Genomic DNA, 18742 nt, shown 5'->3' with positions numbered 1-18742 from the left:
TCTGTGTGTAAGAATTATTTTATTGTACGAATGAAGTGAGGCATCAAATGCTGCTTGTGAAGTAGTAAAATAAAAATCTTAGTAAAAGTTTAAGTTAAACTGATACTATGTTTTCTTTTGTTTTTGTAGGTCCCTTTTGTATGAACTAACATGGACAAAGTGGTCTTCAGTCTCTTGCTTTTGGGAACTGCAGTTACAATGGTCCGTGCATGTCCCAAATACTGTGTCTGCCAGAATCTCTCGGAATCTCTGGGGACTCTGTGCCCCTCCAAAGGCCTGCTCTTTGTTCCACCAGACATCGACCGGCGAACTGTGGAGCTCCGGCTGGGTGGCAACTTCATACTTAAGATCACCACTCAGGACTTTGCCAACATGACAGGACTGGTGGATTTAACTTTGTCTCGCAACACCATTAGCGCAATCCAGCCTTTCTCTTTCATTGACCTGGAGACCCTGAGATCATTGCACCTCGACAGTAACCGGTTGACTGAACTGGGACCAGATGACCTCCGAGGTCTGATCAACCTGCAGCACCTGATCCTCAACAACAATCAGCTGAGTCAGATATCCAAATCCGCCTTTGACGACTTGTTATTGACATTGGAGGATCTGGATTTGTCTTATAATAACTTGCGCAGCGTGCCTTGGGAAGCCATCCGCAAGATGGTCAACCTTCATCAGATGAGTCTGGATCATAATCTCATCTCCTTTATTGCTGAGGGGACTTTCACAGATCTGGACAAACTGGCACGCTTGGACCTAACCTCCAACCGTCTGCAGAAGCTTCCTCCAGATCCCATCTTTGCACGCTCCCAGAGCAATGTAGTGATGAGCACTCCTTATACACCTCTACTCTCTCTAAGCTTTGGTGGAAACCCATTGCACTGCAACTGTGAGGTGCTTTGGCTTCGAAGGCTGGAACGTGAGGATGATATGGAGACCTGTGCTTCTCCTGCAAGTCTAAAGGGACGCTACTTTTGGTCTGTTCGAGAGGAGGAGTTTGTTTGTGAGCCTCCTTTGATTACACAACATACCCACAAATTGCTAGTGCTGGAGGGCCAAACAGCTAGCTTACGCTGCAAAGCTGTTGGTGATCCAATGCCTACTGTGCATTGGGTTACTCCTGATGACCGTTTGATCAGCAACTCCTCCCGTGCAACAGTATATGAAAATGGCACCCTGGACATAACAATCACCACATCCAAGGATTATGGCACTTTTACTTGCATAGCTGCTAATGCTGCTGGGGAATCTACAGCCTCCATTGAGCTATCAATCATTCAGCTTCCCCATCTGAGTAATGGTACAAACCGTACCACACAGTCCAAGACAGGGCTTTCAGACATAACTAGCTCTACCAAGATCAGCAAAGGAGAGCCTAAACCTCTTCCAGAGAAGGTGGTGTCTGTATCAGAAGTGACTGCCGTTTCTGCTCTAGTCAAGTGGACTGTTAGTAAATCGACCCCAAAGGTCAAAATGTATCAGCTTCAGTACAATTGTTCCGAGGATGAAGTCCTCATTTACAGGTAAGATTGATGAATGAAACTTGATTACATCTAATTAGGAGATGCGACTGTTAATTAAGCCTGAGGTATAATCTTTAACTTCAAAATAATCAGAGTTCAGCTTCCTGAGTCAATTGCTAATTGTTTGCTGGGGGAGCTCTTAAGACAGTCGATTTCTTTGAAGTGTTACTGGGGATCCACATAATTTTTTTCCTAATCCTTTATGGGATTTTTATTTTTTATCCCCACATTGATAATTGGTGAGGTTGCTGCTTTTCATATTTTTAAGAAACCCTAAGTGAAATCCTTGCCCAGAACCATTAATTAGAAATCCGAGAAGAAAAAGGATTATAGACCCTCATTTTAATGTATCCTTCTTAAGCAGCTCAAGTCCATAAAGTATAAGCAGAGAGGCTGCAGCTGCAGATCTCTGGGCTCTGTGAAATCAATTTCCTATGTCAAATAACACAGTGAAAGCAGTGACATTCAAGCAAGATAATTGAGCTGAAAATACAGAAAAACAGTCTCTGCCTTTAAAATAAAATCAATTTAGGAAAAAAATATTAGAAAGGACCAAATATACTGGACGGTGGATCAATTTTTCGGTCCTGTATGTGAATTTGTAGAATACATTTTGTCTGATAGCTCTCTGGTATCACCATGTGCAGTATCATGCTCTTTTTCAATCCTGTATGCCCTTGGGTTCCAGTGGTTCAGTGCCCTTTTGGTATACAATAAAACTGACTACACCCCTGATTAGTCTCACTAAAAAGTTAATTAATTACAAATCCTGTCCATTTAATAGAATTGTATGTGTTTTTTGGCCCCAGAAGAATGAAGGCTTAATTTGAAACTCTGTAATGTGCTACATTTAAATTACCCACTACAGGAGCCCAATTTTGATTTATTTTTCCCTTGAAGTGACTCAGATCTGATCTTTGCACAGATATGTGAACAAACCAAATTAGATTTTTCAGTGGAAACAAGAAAGCTTCAAATTTGTTGAACTTTTATAATGAAACTTCAGCTCAAGCCAAACAGTTTGTCTCCAAGCAGTTTTCAAGGGAACTAAGTGATTTGACTGGCACACAATTTGTGTTATTGTTACTCTTATATGCACACACATATAGGCTCACATTTCACATAAATCTGCACGCGTGGCAGTTTAGGACTTCAACAGTGTTCACATACAGAGTCAAATAAATGCCACTTACATGGCCTACTACCACCAAAAAAAGTTACCATTCATTAGTCAGTCTTTTTCTTATCTGACAACTCAGATCATTAGTTCATTCAGTATTTTGCATAGTGTAATCTATAAACTCCAACCCTTACTACCCCTACACCTTTTACAATCCAGCCCCATATCAGCACGCTCACACCTCCTTGTGTCACTGTCGGCATTATGCAGTACTATGGTAGGCCTGGTCATGTCCATTCCACTGCCAATATTCATCAGGCTTTCTTTCAGGCTATTTGGCGAAGTTTAGTCTTGCAGTTTTGTGCCATTTTTTGAGGAATGGTTTTCTTCTTGGACACCATTTGTTGAGGAATCAGTCAGCGAAACGCCAGTTTTCAGAAATAAAAGTCAGAAACACTAGTCTATCTATTTACATAATGTAAATAAGTTACATAATGAAGTGTATCTGGTGTCACTGTGATCAGCACACCTTCTTCTATTGGAAGTATGGCTTTTCCTATACCTCCTAACATCTGCACAACTGTCTTTCAGCTCCTGTACCCTCCTCTCTGATCTGATCATAAAATATTACAATCTATTGTTTAGCCATGTGGAGAAATGCATGGATTAGACAAGTCAGACCAAAATTGAGAAATCTGTTGTGTCCTTGGTTCTTTTACAACCTATTTTATTTAATTAGACTTAACCCGGAAATCATCTTAGTTGTAGTGATCACAGGTAATCAGTTTAGTTGCATTGAGGTTGTACTGTGGGGCCTGTATTTTCAATGTAGTATGTCGAAACCTGTTTGTTTTTAATTATACACTACATAAAATCAAAATATTTAATATAATATATATAATATAATATATATAATATATATATAATAATAATAATATATAATATATAAACTAATCTCCAAGTTAAAGACAATACAGCTACTGTAACATGATGCAAATGTAGTGAGTGCACTGGGAGTGTACTCAGTTTTGTTGGATACTGTAAACTCCCTTCAGAGAATCGCTACTTTTAGACTACTAACGATGCTATTTACAGCATCTGAACAGTGTGAATTGGTAAAGTGGCCTGTTGTGGTTAGCACTTAATAGGTGTATTATCTCAGCTTTATGCCTCCTCAAACCATGACATTTGATGGCAGCAGCAGTACCTCATCCAGTAATTTATTATTCACAGTGAACCAGTAGTGTGCATTCCAGCTAGCCCTTTAATTGACAAAATATGGGAAAGTAAAAAAGGCTGGTTATTGGCTAAAAATGTGAGATTAGAACTGTACACAGTATCGAAAAAAGATATTACTTTATTCAAACACTGTGAATGCAGATTATCATCCCTGCAAATCCACCAAACTGTGCCAGCTTGTCATGCCAGAGAAACGAGAACAATAGGGATTTCAATAGCATTTTATTTTCCTGCTGATGGAAACACTGGATGGAGTCACCCATGGTTAAAATAAATGTTTTATGAATTTTCTTTCATGTCCATAAAATTGCAGATATAACACTAGTGTGTGCTTTATAAACTCATTCACTTAATTCAATTCATTCAATTTGCAGCAAATATAATCATTTCCCAGAAAAGCGATCGTTCTTACATTTAGTCTTGATGATGTGGAAAAGCACCATGACGTATAGGCTATTTCTATTTGTTCTGAATGCTAGTTTGAGAATTTTAAAGGATGCACACATTACTTCCTATTATTTTTTTTCACTTGGTTAATTTAATTTTCACTGATATTATAATGAGTTATGGTAGCATTTTATCCTCACTGCTCAGCTGGTAACTATTAATGGATTCAGCAGCATGTTTGAAGTAGTTTCTACTTTTTCATTGTTGTACATGGAATGTACAGTAGTTTATCCACAGCTTAGAAATGATCTAAAGCAACAGATTGATGTGCTCTTACATAATACTGCATGTGCAATCCTTTTGCATGTCACAAAACAAATTAGCTTTAGCTGGAAGGAAAAGATAACTTGCAAAGGGAGGCCAACTACTGTTTTTGAATTAATATTGATATGACTTCATTGCCTAGATTGCTAACACAGTTCCCCCAGGGTACTGCCTGCACCGAAGCAATGGCATGATTAAAAATCAATCAGAGCTACATGGGGGAGGAGAAAGATTTCATGAGTTCTCTGAAACACATGAGGCAGCACAGCTTCTTCCTGGTTATGGAAAAAGGCAATTAAGGATGAACAATGGACTGCAGCCCCACTGGTGTCTGTGCCCTGTGGTGGAAGCTCTTCACAGGAATCAAAGTTTTGGATGCATATAGGAGAATAGCAAGCCAACAATAGATAAAGGGCTGTGGAATCTATTAAAGATATTACCAATCTGGTCATGAGTCTTCAAGGGCCCTTTTCTAGCCATATGAGTGTACAGTACACAGCTATTGATTATTGCTGCATGTTTTATAGCTTATGATTGTATATAGTGGCTCCCAACATTTTTGCACAAGGAGGAGTAGCAGATGATGAGCCATTTGCCAGTGGATTACGTTTATCTTTTTATTTAGACTTATCTGTTTCTCTGTCTGGCAGCTCAAGATGTACCCTCTAGGGGACAAGTACCCCTGGTTGGAAAATGCTGATATATAGTATTTGGTTGATTACTATTCAGTGCTCTTGGGAAGAGCAGTATAGTTAGTGTTAGCGAGAGATAACATAAAACCGGCTGTAGGATGTTATGATTTGTTTGTGTGTGGTTTGCATTTGAGTTTGCAAAACTCTTTGTTAAAGCTGGACTTTGTGTTGACACAAAGGCTAAATGGGAGCCCACTCTAAATACCTGAAGTGTAGGTAGGTAGGTTTTCTTTTTTAGCTAACTGTTAGATTTCTCCTGTACATATCCACATACCAATGCTACACATGTGACACATGCTTGTTTATGATAGTTTACATTGTTGAGTTCATAGAGCGATGTTGGGTCATACATATTGAACTGGAGTTACATCCAGTCACCTTGAATCACTATTTCAGTATATCTTGTTACTGAATAGAAGGCTACCACTGATCAGTGGCTTTTCTCTACACTGATTTGTTTGTATGGAGCAGTGGTAGAATGCTATAATAATTTGGCTAGATGTCTGTTACAGCTTTGGTGGAGCAAGAGCACGTGTTGCATTTAGCCACCGTAAGTACAGCCTTTTATAACAGAAGTGTAAGCCCAGTCTGTGGTTAGAGAAACATCATATTTATAAATAAAAACACAAACCTTAGTCTCGGTCTGTGACGGGACACAAACTCTGACCTGAATGAAAATTAGATGTGCTACACACTGGACCCCAACTTCAACACCCTGACTCTTTCCATTACAACGTATAGTGCTCACACTTCCTAGACTGGGCAGCCAGACAAACTATTTTCCTATTCTATACAAAGAATTAGTCCGGAATCTCTTCAGCTGAGATTGATTTCAATGGACACAGAATAAACCAATCAAAGAAACAAAGGATAAGATGCATGCAATAGAGTAGAGATGCTAGTGAATGACTGTTGTTGCCCCATTGCAGATAAATGGCTGTGATTGGCCCAGCTCATTTGAGGCTGGAGGAAAAGACTCACTATGGCAGGGGCTCCAGATCCACATTCTTTCACTAAGATTGGAGTGAGTCTGCAGACTCACCAGGCTACCTGCTTCCTACATTGGCACTGGACAAAAGAGCTAGTGCAACTTGTCCAATTTAGTTGACCTTTCAATGATATTTGATTCTGTTGTGAAGATATGTGGTCAGTGGAATTAATTACACTTGACAAAGCACATGGAGTGCATGTCAGCAAGAGTTACAACAGTGACAACATTGATCAAATTTCTTTAAAACACAGCATTTACAAATTGACAGATGTAAGGTTTCAAAATTTAATTGCAGCATGTTTGACTAGTCAAGCACTGCAAGAAACTGCACGTCAAGACAAACGACATTAATTGAATACTTTCCCAATGGATAGCTAGAGCGTTTGATAGCAGGACCTTTCATATAACTAAGGAAAGGACTATTTAAAGATTGTCAGAGATATTTAAATCTCTGTCGATCATGCAGTAACGTGACAACTCCAGTACTTACTAATTATAGGCCTCTGTCTGATCTACTTTCTAGACAGTTGAGTTTGATGGATAAAAGCTGAATGTTTACACAACAAAAACCAAAAGTTCTTACTGGATTTCAATGATTCAGTCCATCTTGAATAATTAACATACCACAGCATTGTCTTTCAATTTCAGTCCAAAGCAATGAGGCTTAGTTAATCAGTCATGTTTAAACATCTGGAAGAGACTTGAAACTACTTAATGTGTGCTAAATGGAATGTACAAGAAATTAAATTTAACTAAAACAATATTCCGTAAGTGGCCATTGAATACTTACCTCATTACTATTGTTTCATGCAGATTAAATGGGATATTGAGACCAGCAAAGTCATCTCTCTGAACTACTCTGTGAATATAAATAGCTATTTAGCATTCTTTTTGTCTGTTTCTTTGATCTGCCTCAACATAACAGACTGAACCAGAGTTACTTTTAACACTTAACATTTTCTAACCCTGTCTTGAATTCCTATAGCAAAATGTTTATTTTTTAATTCTGTTTGTCCCTGTGTCTGTTTTCAGGATGATTCCCATGACTAACAGAGCGTTTGTAGTCACCAATCTTGTCCCAGGGATGCAGTATGACCTGTGTGTCTTGGCCATCTGGGATGACACTGCCACCACTCTTACTGCCACTAACATTGTCGGCTGTGTCCAGTTCATTACCAGGGAGGACTACACTCAGTGCCAGTCCCTTCACAGTGGCTTCCTGGGTGGCACCATGATCTTGGTCATTGGAGGCATCATTGTTGCCACATTGCTGGTGTTCATCATCATCCTCATGGTGCGCTATAAGGTGACCAGTAGCATCCAGACTAATAAATTACCCACTGTGAGTAACACATACTCGCAGACCAATGGGGGGTTGAATAGGTTCAATGGTGCCCCACCACAGGTCAAGTCCACAGTGGTGGTTATGCGTGAGGAAATGGTAGAGTTCAAGTGTGGATCCCTCCAGAGTAGCCTCTCCTCATCATCCTCATCCTCCAACTCGTTAGACAGCCAAGCAGCAAGAGGGTCTGCTGATCGCTACAGTATGCAGAGCAGCCAATGCAGCACTTTGCCAAGCAGCAAGTTCAGGAGGCATGGGCATGGGACCAAAGCACGGCCAAACCTGGACCACCTTTTAGGGGCCTTTACCTCACTGGAGCTACGAGGGGTAGCAAGGGACCATCAAGGGACTTCTGGCCCCTCCACCACTTCCAGTGCAATGATGACAGTGGCTGTGGCACCTCCATCTGATAAAGAACCGCTGCTAGGAAGAGCTGAGTCTACAACCATGTTGGGACGTCTTCTAGGGCTGCCCCAGGAGAGTAAACCCAAGAGGAGCCACTCGTTTGACATGGGTCACGTGGGGGTCACACAGTGTCGCAGCAGCTACCCTCGCAGGATCAGTAACATCTGGACTAAACGTAGTCTGTCCGTTAATGGCATGCTGCTGCAGTATGATGACAGTGAGGATGAGAAGCCCACTTTCGAGAGCTCTGAGTGGGTAATGGAGAGCACTGTTTGAGTCCAGTTGGTCTATTTGTGGGTTCAATGGACAAACAACAAATATATATCAGGAACTATAGGTAGGTGAGTGCAGCGGGAAGGATGTTCAAGAGGGAAACTGCCTTTGGGTATTGCATGAAGTTCATCCATGTGGATACTCTATAAATAACTATGTGCAAAATGACACTCAAATTGATTCTTGGCCATGATCTCAACTCTGACAGTTTCTAACTGTATGTGAAAAATGTTCCCATTTGACACAACATGGAATCTTGGATTGTGCAGAATAACGACTTGTATGGAATAGTCCTCAATCCACAGGGCATGTAAGAGATGAGAAGAAAGATGAAAAAGTCAAAGTGGATTTACTATGTCTTTCTCAAATGAAGAGGATTTGCTTCAACTGTGGTGAACTGGATGTGCATCACAATGTTGTGGACTTCTGCAACAGTAGAGCGAAGGACCAGAGGTGAATAGAAAATTAAAACAAAGTCATTTTTATTTTCATCTGGGGTTTTCTATCATTTTTACTATTTATTATTTGAGATGATTCATCAGCAGGCAGAGGCAGAACTCAGTAATTAGGTTGTACTTGTCAGTGAACCATGATCAAACATGCAAAGAGAAGCAACACTATCCCTTCAAATACAGACATTTCAGATCCCTTATCAGTACTTTCTGTCAAATTTCAGTTCCAAATTGACAACAGTTTGGTCCCATGCTCTAGATTCCAATACCACTAAACCACTTGAAGCCAGTCTTGTATTTCTACCTCAGGTTATGTATCATATGAGGTTATTTATATATAAAAGTTAATGGTAATGGAGCAAAACCCAAATGCACAAGATTAATCAGAAAGAACTCAAAAAGTTCCTTACTTGTTCACAGCTGCTTGAAATAATAATTTCGGCTCCACCCTTTTAAATCAAGTGTGTTTCCAAGCTCAGGTTGAAGTCCTGCTGTGGCAAAATGTCCAATTGAATGCTGTGATACGCTCCCAAATGGTTAGTGCTAGAAACAGTGGTCCCTGTAGGCTAAAGGCCATTGGTGTAAACAGAGTTCTCCCCTCAGGGTATGGTGTCAGATCTTATCAGCAGATATTACAGCAGCCAGACGTGAATGGTCTTTGAAATCCATCAGGCCCACTTAATCGTTTGCCTAAAGCCACAGTGGGCTGTGTTCTGTGGCTGTAATTGTCTTTAGGCAACACAAACAAGAGAGTACAACAATTACTTGTTTAGTCAGGTTAAATGGTGGAATGAGTCCAAATCGACGTTTATTAGCTTGATAAGGGTCATTATGCTGTTTAGGAGAGGACTTTTAGGGGAGGAATAGGAGAAAAATAACTTTTAAGGTTCCAACACCAAATTGCATGAACTTTTGTTGGTTCAATTCATCTGAGCAATCATTTATCTTTCATATTTCATACAGGACTGTACATTACAGTAAAATACTTTGAATTAGTGGCTAGTCAGATTAGTGAGAAACTGCAACATCCCAACACATTTTGATGCCTTTCACAATATTTCAATGGGTCTCTGCCACATTTCAAGGTGTAGGGTGGTCATATTTTTTTATTATTATTTTCTTCCCTAGATGTACCTTTCTGTATATTGGCATTTTTTTTGTACAATAACTGTGTGAGAATGTAAAGAGGGGAATTGTGCAGTAGTACTTTTACTTTCATGTGAAGCAAACAGTGAGAAGGTGTTTTACTGTGGTGTACTGACTTGTCATTGTTAATTGGCTCAGTGGAATTTTACATGATACTATAAGAGGAAAGTGGAGGATGGGCTCTTAAAAGGGACAGCTCATTCAAATTAAAAAAAAAAAAATATATATTTTTGTGAGATACCTCTAGTGGTATCTAACCATGTCATGCTTTTATTTACCCAGGTTTTGAGATGTCTTATGCTCCTCCTGTCTCCATTCCAGTGACATTAAGTAGAGTTGCACAACACAGGGATCGATATCTTGAGAAAAAATGAATTTGTCAAATGATTTTGCCCTACTGTTTTTAATCATGACAGCCATCCTTTTAACATGTCTCGATGTATTAGTCCATAGCAAGCTAATGATTAGGATGGCTTTATTGGATGTTTTTTTGGTGTGCAAATCTACCAACAGTAGATATCCATATCAACATCAAACATCTTCTTAAAACCTTGAGTTATGACCAGTGCTTTAAAAATGCCTTTTTACAATAACTGTGCATAGCACATATGATATGGGATTGTGGTTATAGCAAATAAATTTTGGTCAAGGATGAGACATTTTAAACACTGTATTTAAAATAATAAATCAGAGAAAGACAGTCCTTTCAAGGTAGTTTTTCAGTAGATTATCTAGAAAATGACTATACCACAATACCTATTGATATCACAATTTTCAGTGACATGAGAAAAGAGTTTGTTTGCATCATCCACTCCTGCAATGGGGACAGATGTATTCAGAAAATCCATTAAATAAATTAAGCGATGTCAACTGTTTTGTTAACACTTTGTTTAACAGATTCCCATTAATTTCATTGTAACATATGGGGTGTATAATAAATATTAATATTAATATATTAATTCTGTAAAACTATGGTTTTAGCAGTAGCAGTAAACACCTCCTGGAATTAACAATTAATTTGCATAATGCTGAGAACTCTTCTTTTACACATAGCTAGTGTCAAACAGTTGTTTTCAGCATACCTCTTAGAAAATTTGTTGTAAATTATGAACTCATAAATTAAAGCATTACCACATTTTGATGCCATTTCTCTGATAGAAAAGGATTACTGTGAAACTTTCTGGCCATTGGGTTATCCAGAGTGACCAAAAATTATTTTAAAGTTTTCATGTTGCAGCACAAACTCATCTTGGTGGAGGCAGTTATCTTAAAGGTGCACACCAGAAAACCTGGACAAATAAGAAAAAGCAATCTGCATAAGTAGATGCTATTACAGCTAAATGAAAAATATATATTTTTTAATCTTTGGTGAACTGACCCTTTAATCTCCTGCTTTCTTGTTGCATCGTGTGACATTCCTTCCACTTGCTAACTAATGATACAGTTTAATTGTATACTTGACTCAACATAGTCATGATTCGCACCTGAGGTTCTAATACAAAATCAAGAATAAAAAAAAGTTTCTGTGTGAAAACATTTTGCTACAAAATAATATAAAATACTGATTAATTCCTATGAACCAAACTGGCTTTCTGTGTTTTCTCTTCTTGCAGCTACAGCACACAGTGTATTTTATGTGCCTTGGATTACATTACTAATTGCTTTAGCCCTCATCCTTGTGAGGTCAAAGTGTTGCCCCACTGTTCCCACCCACAAAGTACAAAGTAGTTAATGGAGTGTCCTTCCCTCTTGCTGTCTTTGTTTACCATGGATGAGCCAAGGGTTTTCTCCCGAGGTCCAGCTGCTGTAATCAGGCCAGTTGCTGCTGACTCACCTCAGTGCTGCCCTTAATACAAATCACCGGTACATGGAGCTCCTGGCCAGAGCCCGTAATAAGGCCTTAATTCATATAATCTGTCAGGAAAGGTGCTTACAGCAGCACAAAGTAAATACAGTCTCCACAAGGGCCAGGCACTGCATGATAAGACAGTGATACGGACGGGCATGACAACTGGCTGCAGAAAAGTTGTCATTATCAGGCTTTGTGCTGTCAATAGAGAAAAGATATTGAAATCAATGCAAATATACTCTTTGAAAAGACAAATTAAAGTCATCTGAGAGTTGCCTGATTTGCAGCAACTTTCACAGCAGTGATTAGATCCTCTAAGTGTTTTGTGTGTGAATAGGTCAGATAAACTCACCTTACTCTGAAAATGCTTCTAAATGGACAGTAAAACAACGTGCAAATATGCACCTTAACCAAAGTTGACTATTTGCCTATTCATAAAATATGTCATTCAAAGTATAAGCTTTATACAGGACTAAGATGCATACTAAGCCTGTTGGAAATGACTGTCAAGGATGCAAAATTTTGAGTCAACATAATGTTTTAATTTAGCTATTAATTCTATATTTTACAAAACCAGCCTGCTAAGTAAGACCTGTTTTCTGCTGCTCAGCTTGGTAGAAAGGAAGACATTTTTGGAATTGCAAATGCACATTTAGCATTGCAGTGATGCAGTGGCTACCTTTCTGTGTGGAGTTTGCATGTTGTCTCTGTGTCTGCGTGTTTTTTCTCCAGGTACTCTGGCTTCCTCCCACAGTCCAGATACATGCAGTTTGGGGTTAGGTTAATTGGTAAATTGCCCATAGGTGTGAACGTGAGTGTTTGTCTGTCTTTATGAATCGGCCCTGTGATAGACGTGATTTGTCCATGATGTACCTCACCTCTCATCCAGTGTCAGCTGGGATTGGCTCTGATTTAAATATAAGTTAACACACTCTCAAGTTTTCAAATGAATAAAAAGATCAGTGATTGAATATGTCATTAAAATCAATGTGACACATTTACAGCAAAACGTTTAACCTCAACCTTCACTTGATTCTTTCTGTCAACCAAAGCAAAAATACTAGATTTGTAAGTGTTGCTGGCATATCAAAACAAAAAGCTGAATCGTGAGGGGGGAAAAGCAGATTGTCGCATTGTTGTCGGTCTCGTCGTGTGGTGCTGAATGTAGCATGTCTTTATGACACATTTCTCTCACACTCACTGTTTTGCCCTGACTCTTCCTCCATGTGCATCTGCTAAAGCTGTGAAGTGGGCTTTACACCTGCTTTGCCCAGACTTTACATTTCAAATGAAATTTTGCCTGCCACAGCAGTTAATCAGCAGTGGAAAAAACAGGTGCCGCAGCAACAGTATTTGTATAAACCTCTATTCCCTTGTCCCAGATCTTGCACCTCTGAACAGGAATGCCTCAAACTACATATTGCAGTTTTCCACAGTGCTGGTTTTCTTTTATTTTCTTCTTACTAGCACAAATCTCAGTGCAGTTCTTCAGTAAATAAGGACAAGTGCAATTTGACTGTGTGGCACCAAAGTATTTCTGCAAATCCTTAGTAAATAGCCTTAGGAAAGAGTTTGTATTGATAGTATCAGTGCCATAAGGTTATATTTGGGTATGAAGTTTACCATGTTCATGAGCTCAGTGTAAATAATGTTACTATATTAGCATTTACTAATTTGAAATAAACAGAAAGCTGTAGAGTTGAGAGAGTTTTCTAGGTATTTTGTCATGACCAAAGTTCTGGATAAAGTTACATTTTGACCTGGAGATTGTGCTGTATGATATTGTAAAAGCATCACTAAATTTGGTAGGTTTCATGACTGTCTGTACCAAGGTTTATGCTGAACAGTTCAGTTTTGGTGATATGTCACGTGTCACTAAAAACCAAAAAGTGAATCTTATGCGGGGTTGGAGGCAAAGTCATGCAATCACTAGATTAAGTTTTAGATTCATCCTCTGGGAATCATGAATGTCAGCACCAAACTTTAAACAGTGAGATATTTTGACTTGTTAGTGGTGCTAAGGGAAAATTCAAATTCATCCTCTCGGCACCATGTGTACCATATATCAGGACAAATACAGCTAGTAGTTGTTGAGCTATTTCACTACAAACAAAAGTAGTAGTAGAGGAAAAGTTGGGAAAACACCAAATTTGGTAACATACAACTGTAAATATCCCCACCACATTTTGTGGTAATTCATCCAGTATTTTAGATTTTAGCCCGGATCAACACTGCCACCTTTAGAGCGTGGCAGGCAGCATGGCTGCAAACACGAAAGTTGTTCAAAGTTAAACTCCATGGAGGAGAGCAAACAAAGCCCTGAGCCATTTTTTGGCATGAGGCAACTAATATGACAGGACTGTTGCACATGTGCCAACACATACAGATTATGTGTCACTACTTGAGTGAAATAACTGGTTTGATTTTCTGTCTGCTTGGACAAACAGAAATAAACACTTGTTTGTTAACAACAGAAGCTTGATACAGACAGAAAAAACAGCAGATTTGTTGACTATCATTGTTGATTTGACTGCACTGCCTACTGGGAACATTCATAGTAATTATCTTGCTCCTCTCTTATCTCTGACCTTCACTGTCAGTGCTTCAATCCAACAACTACTACAAAGTTTTATTTTGCAGGGCACTAACCCCTTTTAGATTTTGTGAAGTACTTCTTTTTTTTTTGCTCTCACTTTTAAAGCAGCTTTTGCACAGTCACAGCCCTGCAGTATGTCTATCCATCATCTTTTATGCATGACCTGCAGCAGCGTAGTTTATCTTTTTATGGAGATAAAACAGACAATATCGGAGGTCATGACAAAAAGTTTCCATGGGTAGACTCTCATATTATCAATAAAAGTGGGTATAGATTACAAGAATGCTCCATGAAAGCAAACTTTATCTGTTACCTGAAATGGATCCTTTATTAATAACCTGATTTTTAGTAATGCCTGCAAGGAGAGGTTCTACAAGACGGCTGTAGAGTGAGATTTGAACCTGTCAGACTTTATTTTGGTTTTACTCAGAGTTAGGATCCTCTCAGTGTTAATAAGTATCTCAATCACTGTCACTCTTTCTTTCTACCTGTACCAACGAATTAAGTGATATTTACTGGATAGTATAATAATGTGTCAGAATGCAATAAAATGCTCTTCTGGGTGGCTAGAAAATGTAATCACATCACCACATTATATTAACTGTCATTTATGATATTTCTTCCTAAGGGTGTCACATATTTTTAACTGACAATATATTTCCAATCCTGATGAATTCATGTCTGGCATTGTGAATGCATAGTAGTGCAGTGATTTTAGCTATTGTACAAATTTGTTTACCATGCTGGGAGTAAAAGATTTTCATGTTATAATAAAAAAAAAAATGGTAAAATGAAGTAAAACATTTAAAACTTGAATTAAAACTGCACTAATCAATATTTCGAATCTAATGAAGATGTGAGTCCAGTGTTCTTTATTTCACTTCAGTGTTTTAGTGTCTTTCATCTTTTTGATTTTGGTATATAACAGACACGTTTACTGTTTTCTGTATTCTGTCTGACTTCTCTCATAAGTGTTGCCTCCAGCAGTAACAGGCAGCTGAATTCAGTAAAACAGCAAACAAAACTAACTGATATGGATCAGCTGCATGTTTATCTGGAATTGGTAGTTAGGAAACAACACTAAAAGAGGATGGAATATTGGAATTAAATCCACCAGGCCGTCAGAAGTAAAACTTGATAATGCCCATGTTGCTTCTTGTCTTTTGGATGTGTAAATATACCTGGGTTATACAATACAACATGCAATGATTGGTGACAAATTAGAGGAGCTTTAAGTAAATGTACAATAGGGTTTTCAAAAAACAAACAAAACTTAAAAATATCAAAACATCGCTATAAAACCATGGAGATCAGGGTTAAGACCGGACATCTTTTACATATTTCAAGAAGTAGCATAAGAGCAAATATACAGTGGGAAAAGAAGTTTAAAATGACAAAGTTTAGGGAATTGCTATTTCTCTAAGCACAACAATGTCAACTATCTTAAATGCAGAGTGGGCCTTTCAGACAGTTTTATTATCATTTGTTATTATCATTGTAATTAGTATTGGATTGTAATTTGTTTGAGGTGAAGCAATATCCACTGAGTTGTGGTGAAGTATAACAGAAAATATGAAATAGCAGAAAATAAAAATACTCAAGTAAAATCTTATTCCATTTGCAGGGACATTTTATAAAGATTTTGCATAGTATTCATTTTATGTTACATACATTTTCACCACCCTTATGCCGTTATATTAATCATCTAAAATATGATGTTGTGAAGAAGTGAAGTGATTTCTTTAATAGTGACTGATCCACTTTCCCTCCTGTAATGCATCTCAATTATGCCTTAGCTCCCCTGAACTCTCCCTGCAGGGAGATGTTCAGTTTTTAAAGATCCAATCATTGCATGTCTCATGTTGGATCGACACCTTTGCACCTCAAGTGATTCTTCTTTCACAGCCTCCAGCTTCTTGTTTCTCCTCCTGAAACCTATGTCCAGGCTCATGAACTACTGCAATATTTTGAGCTTGACCTTTTATTCAACCCTCTATGTGATGAGAGATTTGGCCCTGAAATCACCTCTGTCTCCTGTTGATTGCTTTGTCCACTGCCAACAGTCACTAACAGGCAACATGAAAACTCTTATCTCCATAAACCTGAAAAATAGATTTACTGTCAAATACACTTATCAGCAAACACACATTTTGATGAATTAAAGTTTGTGTACAAGCTTTTAAAGTTTATCTTTTCTGTGTTGCACTCATGCACCTGCCAAATCAACCTATAAATACTTACCTTATTTCTTACCTAATACATTACTTGACAAGTGATTATAAGAATCTAAGCAACAGTATTTACTGAGCGTACCCAGGGAAGATAAAATAAAAGTAAAAATTTAATTCTAGCCATGCATGGCTGAAACGATTAGATTCTGTTGAACATTTTTGAGTCACAGTGACTTGAACACTGACTTGCTTTTTAATTTCATGCTTTTCCTTTTCAAACACAATTACAAGTAACTCAGTGAGGCAATGTTGCACAGTGGGATACCAGTTTGTTTTTTTTTTTTGTTGAAAGAAGGAGAGATAAAAAAAAAATCTTTGACTTGTTTTAGATTAAAATGTCTGTGTGGCAGCAGTATTAGCAACAATAGCAATGAAGTGTTTCTGCTTTTTTACTTAAAGTTGCACTTATCAATATTTTAATATCAACTATGGATCAGATTACTATGCACTGAAAGAAGTTATCTGTAAACGGGGCAACAGATTGCACAGTTCACCTAAGGCTGTGTACTGAGTCCATTCTGTGTACTTTTTTCAACCCAATTTGCAACAACAGTGAGCCTTATTTTTTATTTTTTTAAAAAAAGACTGATAAATCCAGTGTGTGCTACTTGCCAAGCACAAAACAGCAATGTTTGTTAGCAAACAGCTAGTAAATATAACAGCAGAAACATTAAACAATTCACACATTACCCTAAATGACTTATGGGTTTATATGGTATGTCAGGATTGTGTTTTCAGCTTGTTGATTTTGTGATGTGACAGTGAACGCTTCGTGTTAAAGCGCCCAACTGTGAGGTCAGAGAGCATGATAATCTGCCAAACCTCAAGGTCAAAAATAAAATATTATGTGAGGTTTTATTGAAAGGGAAAATAATGTTATGTATTGATTCATGCGAACACAGTATAATGTAGCTCAGCGGTATATCTGAAGCACGACATGATGCATCCCATCATCTTGCCTCAGTTCACCCCTTTGTAAAAACATTGGGTAAATGTCATTCAGTAAATAGAGTGGAGAAAGTGTGTGTAACCTTGAACTATTTTTCTCCCGTTCCCAGTGCAACGGGCATCCACCTCCATGTCACCCAGCTGGCTGGAATAATGAATGGGACTGAATCATTGTGACCAACTGTAGCAAGGATATGCAGTAAACTTATTTGCAAATCTCATGCATAAAAATTGCCTGTGTAATTGAGGAGGGAAATTTTCTTTCTCAACAACAAGCATTATGAATATTTTATGGCACACTTTCAAGTTGTAAATGGGCCAGGAAATAAGCTCCATCCACAAATTATATTAACTGAAATGATATTTTCTCAGGCCTATCTGCCAGGTAAGCAGTCATCCTCTGGTCATATCTATTTTGTTTGCTTTTACCAGTGAGGAAATTGAACTGAGACCGGTGAAGATTCAGATTTATTCTGACATTTTCGCATATTTCCCAAAGAGGAAAATGAGCAGGGAAATGAATTCAAACCAGTGTCTTTGTAGTGCTCGGGTAAGATCAGACACATTTATGCTGTGTAGTCTCTTCTTTGTTTTTATGTGTGATGTGATTTCCCTGCTTGTACAGGTATACTATATTTCATAGTATCATTTATAATCAGGCCAGATGCAGTAATTGTACATATAATATTTGAAGACCAGAATTTGAACTGACAGTTCGATTCACTATAAATTACTTGGACTAACATCTAAGGATAGGTTAATTTTTTTTTTCTCAGTAACCCTCCCTGTAATATACAAATATTAGTTTTGATTAATCAAAACCTTCATAATTTAGTTTGTCATCCAATATAACTAAATGAGACAGCCGCTAAATGTAGTCATGATGAAGAAACAGCTTCACTAATTTTGTTCCAAAGTGGTACATTACCTACACATATATCATGGTTACACTACCTTTGAAATATACATTTAAATGAGTTAAATTGCATTGAATTGTGCACAGAAAAGCTCCAGTGGAAGGTATCAAAGAGGCATCATCCAATCAGCTGTCTCCTCTTGATATGAAGGAGCAATGGTTCACATCAGGGTCTCCTGGAGGAGCTGGAAAGTGTTGCTGGGGAGAGGGAAAGATTACCTTGCTGAACCTGCTGAAACTGTGGGCTGACTCTGGATAGGTAGCAGAAAATCAATGGATGGATTTCAATTTTAATTTTAATAGTT

The 18742-nt window shown here is 38.2% G+C and overlaps 1 protein-coding gene across 1 annotated transcript in view; it reads left to right on the top strand.

Moving 5' to 3' along the window:
• The window catches only part of LOC113127861 (leucine-rich repeat and fibronectin type-III domain-containing protein 2), an 83188-nt gene extending 74886 nt beyond the window's left edge, over positions 1-8302 (top strand). Inside the window, exons 3-4 of the mRNA XM_026302738.1 lie at positions 130-1526; positions 7312-8302. Coding sequence (XP_026158523.1) covers positions 151-1526; positions 7312-8302 — 2367 coding nt within the window. The 5' untranslated portion in view covers positions 130-150. The remainder of the gene's footprint in view (positions 1-129; positions 1527-7311) is intronic.
• The last annotated feature ends 10440 nt before the right edge of the window (positions 8303-18742 follow it).

The sequence above is a fragment of the Mastacembelus armatus genome, chromosome 22 (genome assembly GCF_900324485.2).
Source record: "Mastacembelus armatus chromosome 22, fMasArm1.2, whole genome shotgun sequence".
Lineage (NCBI taxonomy): Eukaryota > Metazoa > Chordata > Actinopteri > Synbranchiformes > Mastacembelidae > Mastacembelus > Mastacembelus armatus.
This window is presented reverse-complemented; position numbering and strand designations above follow the sequence as displayed.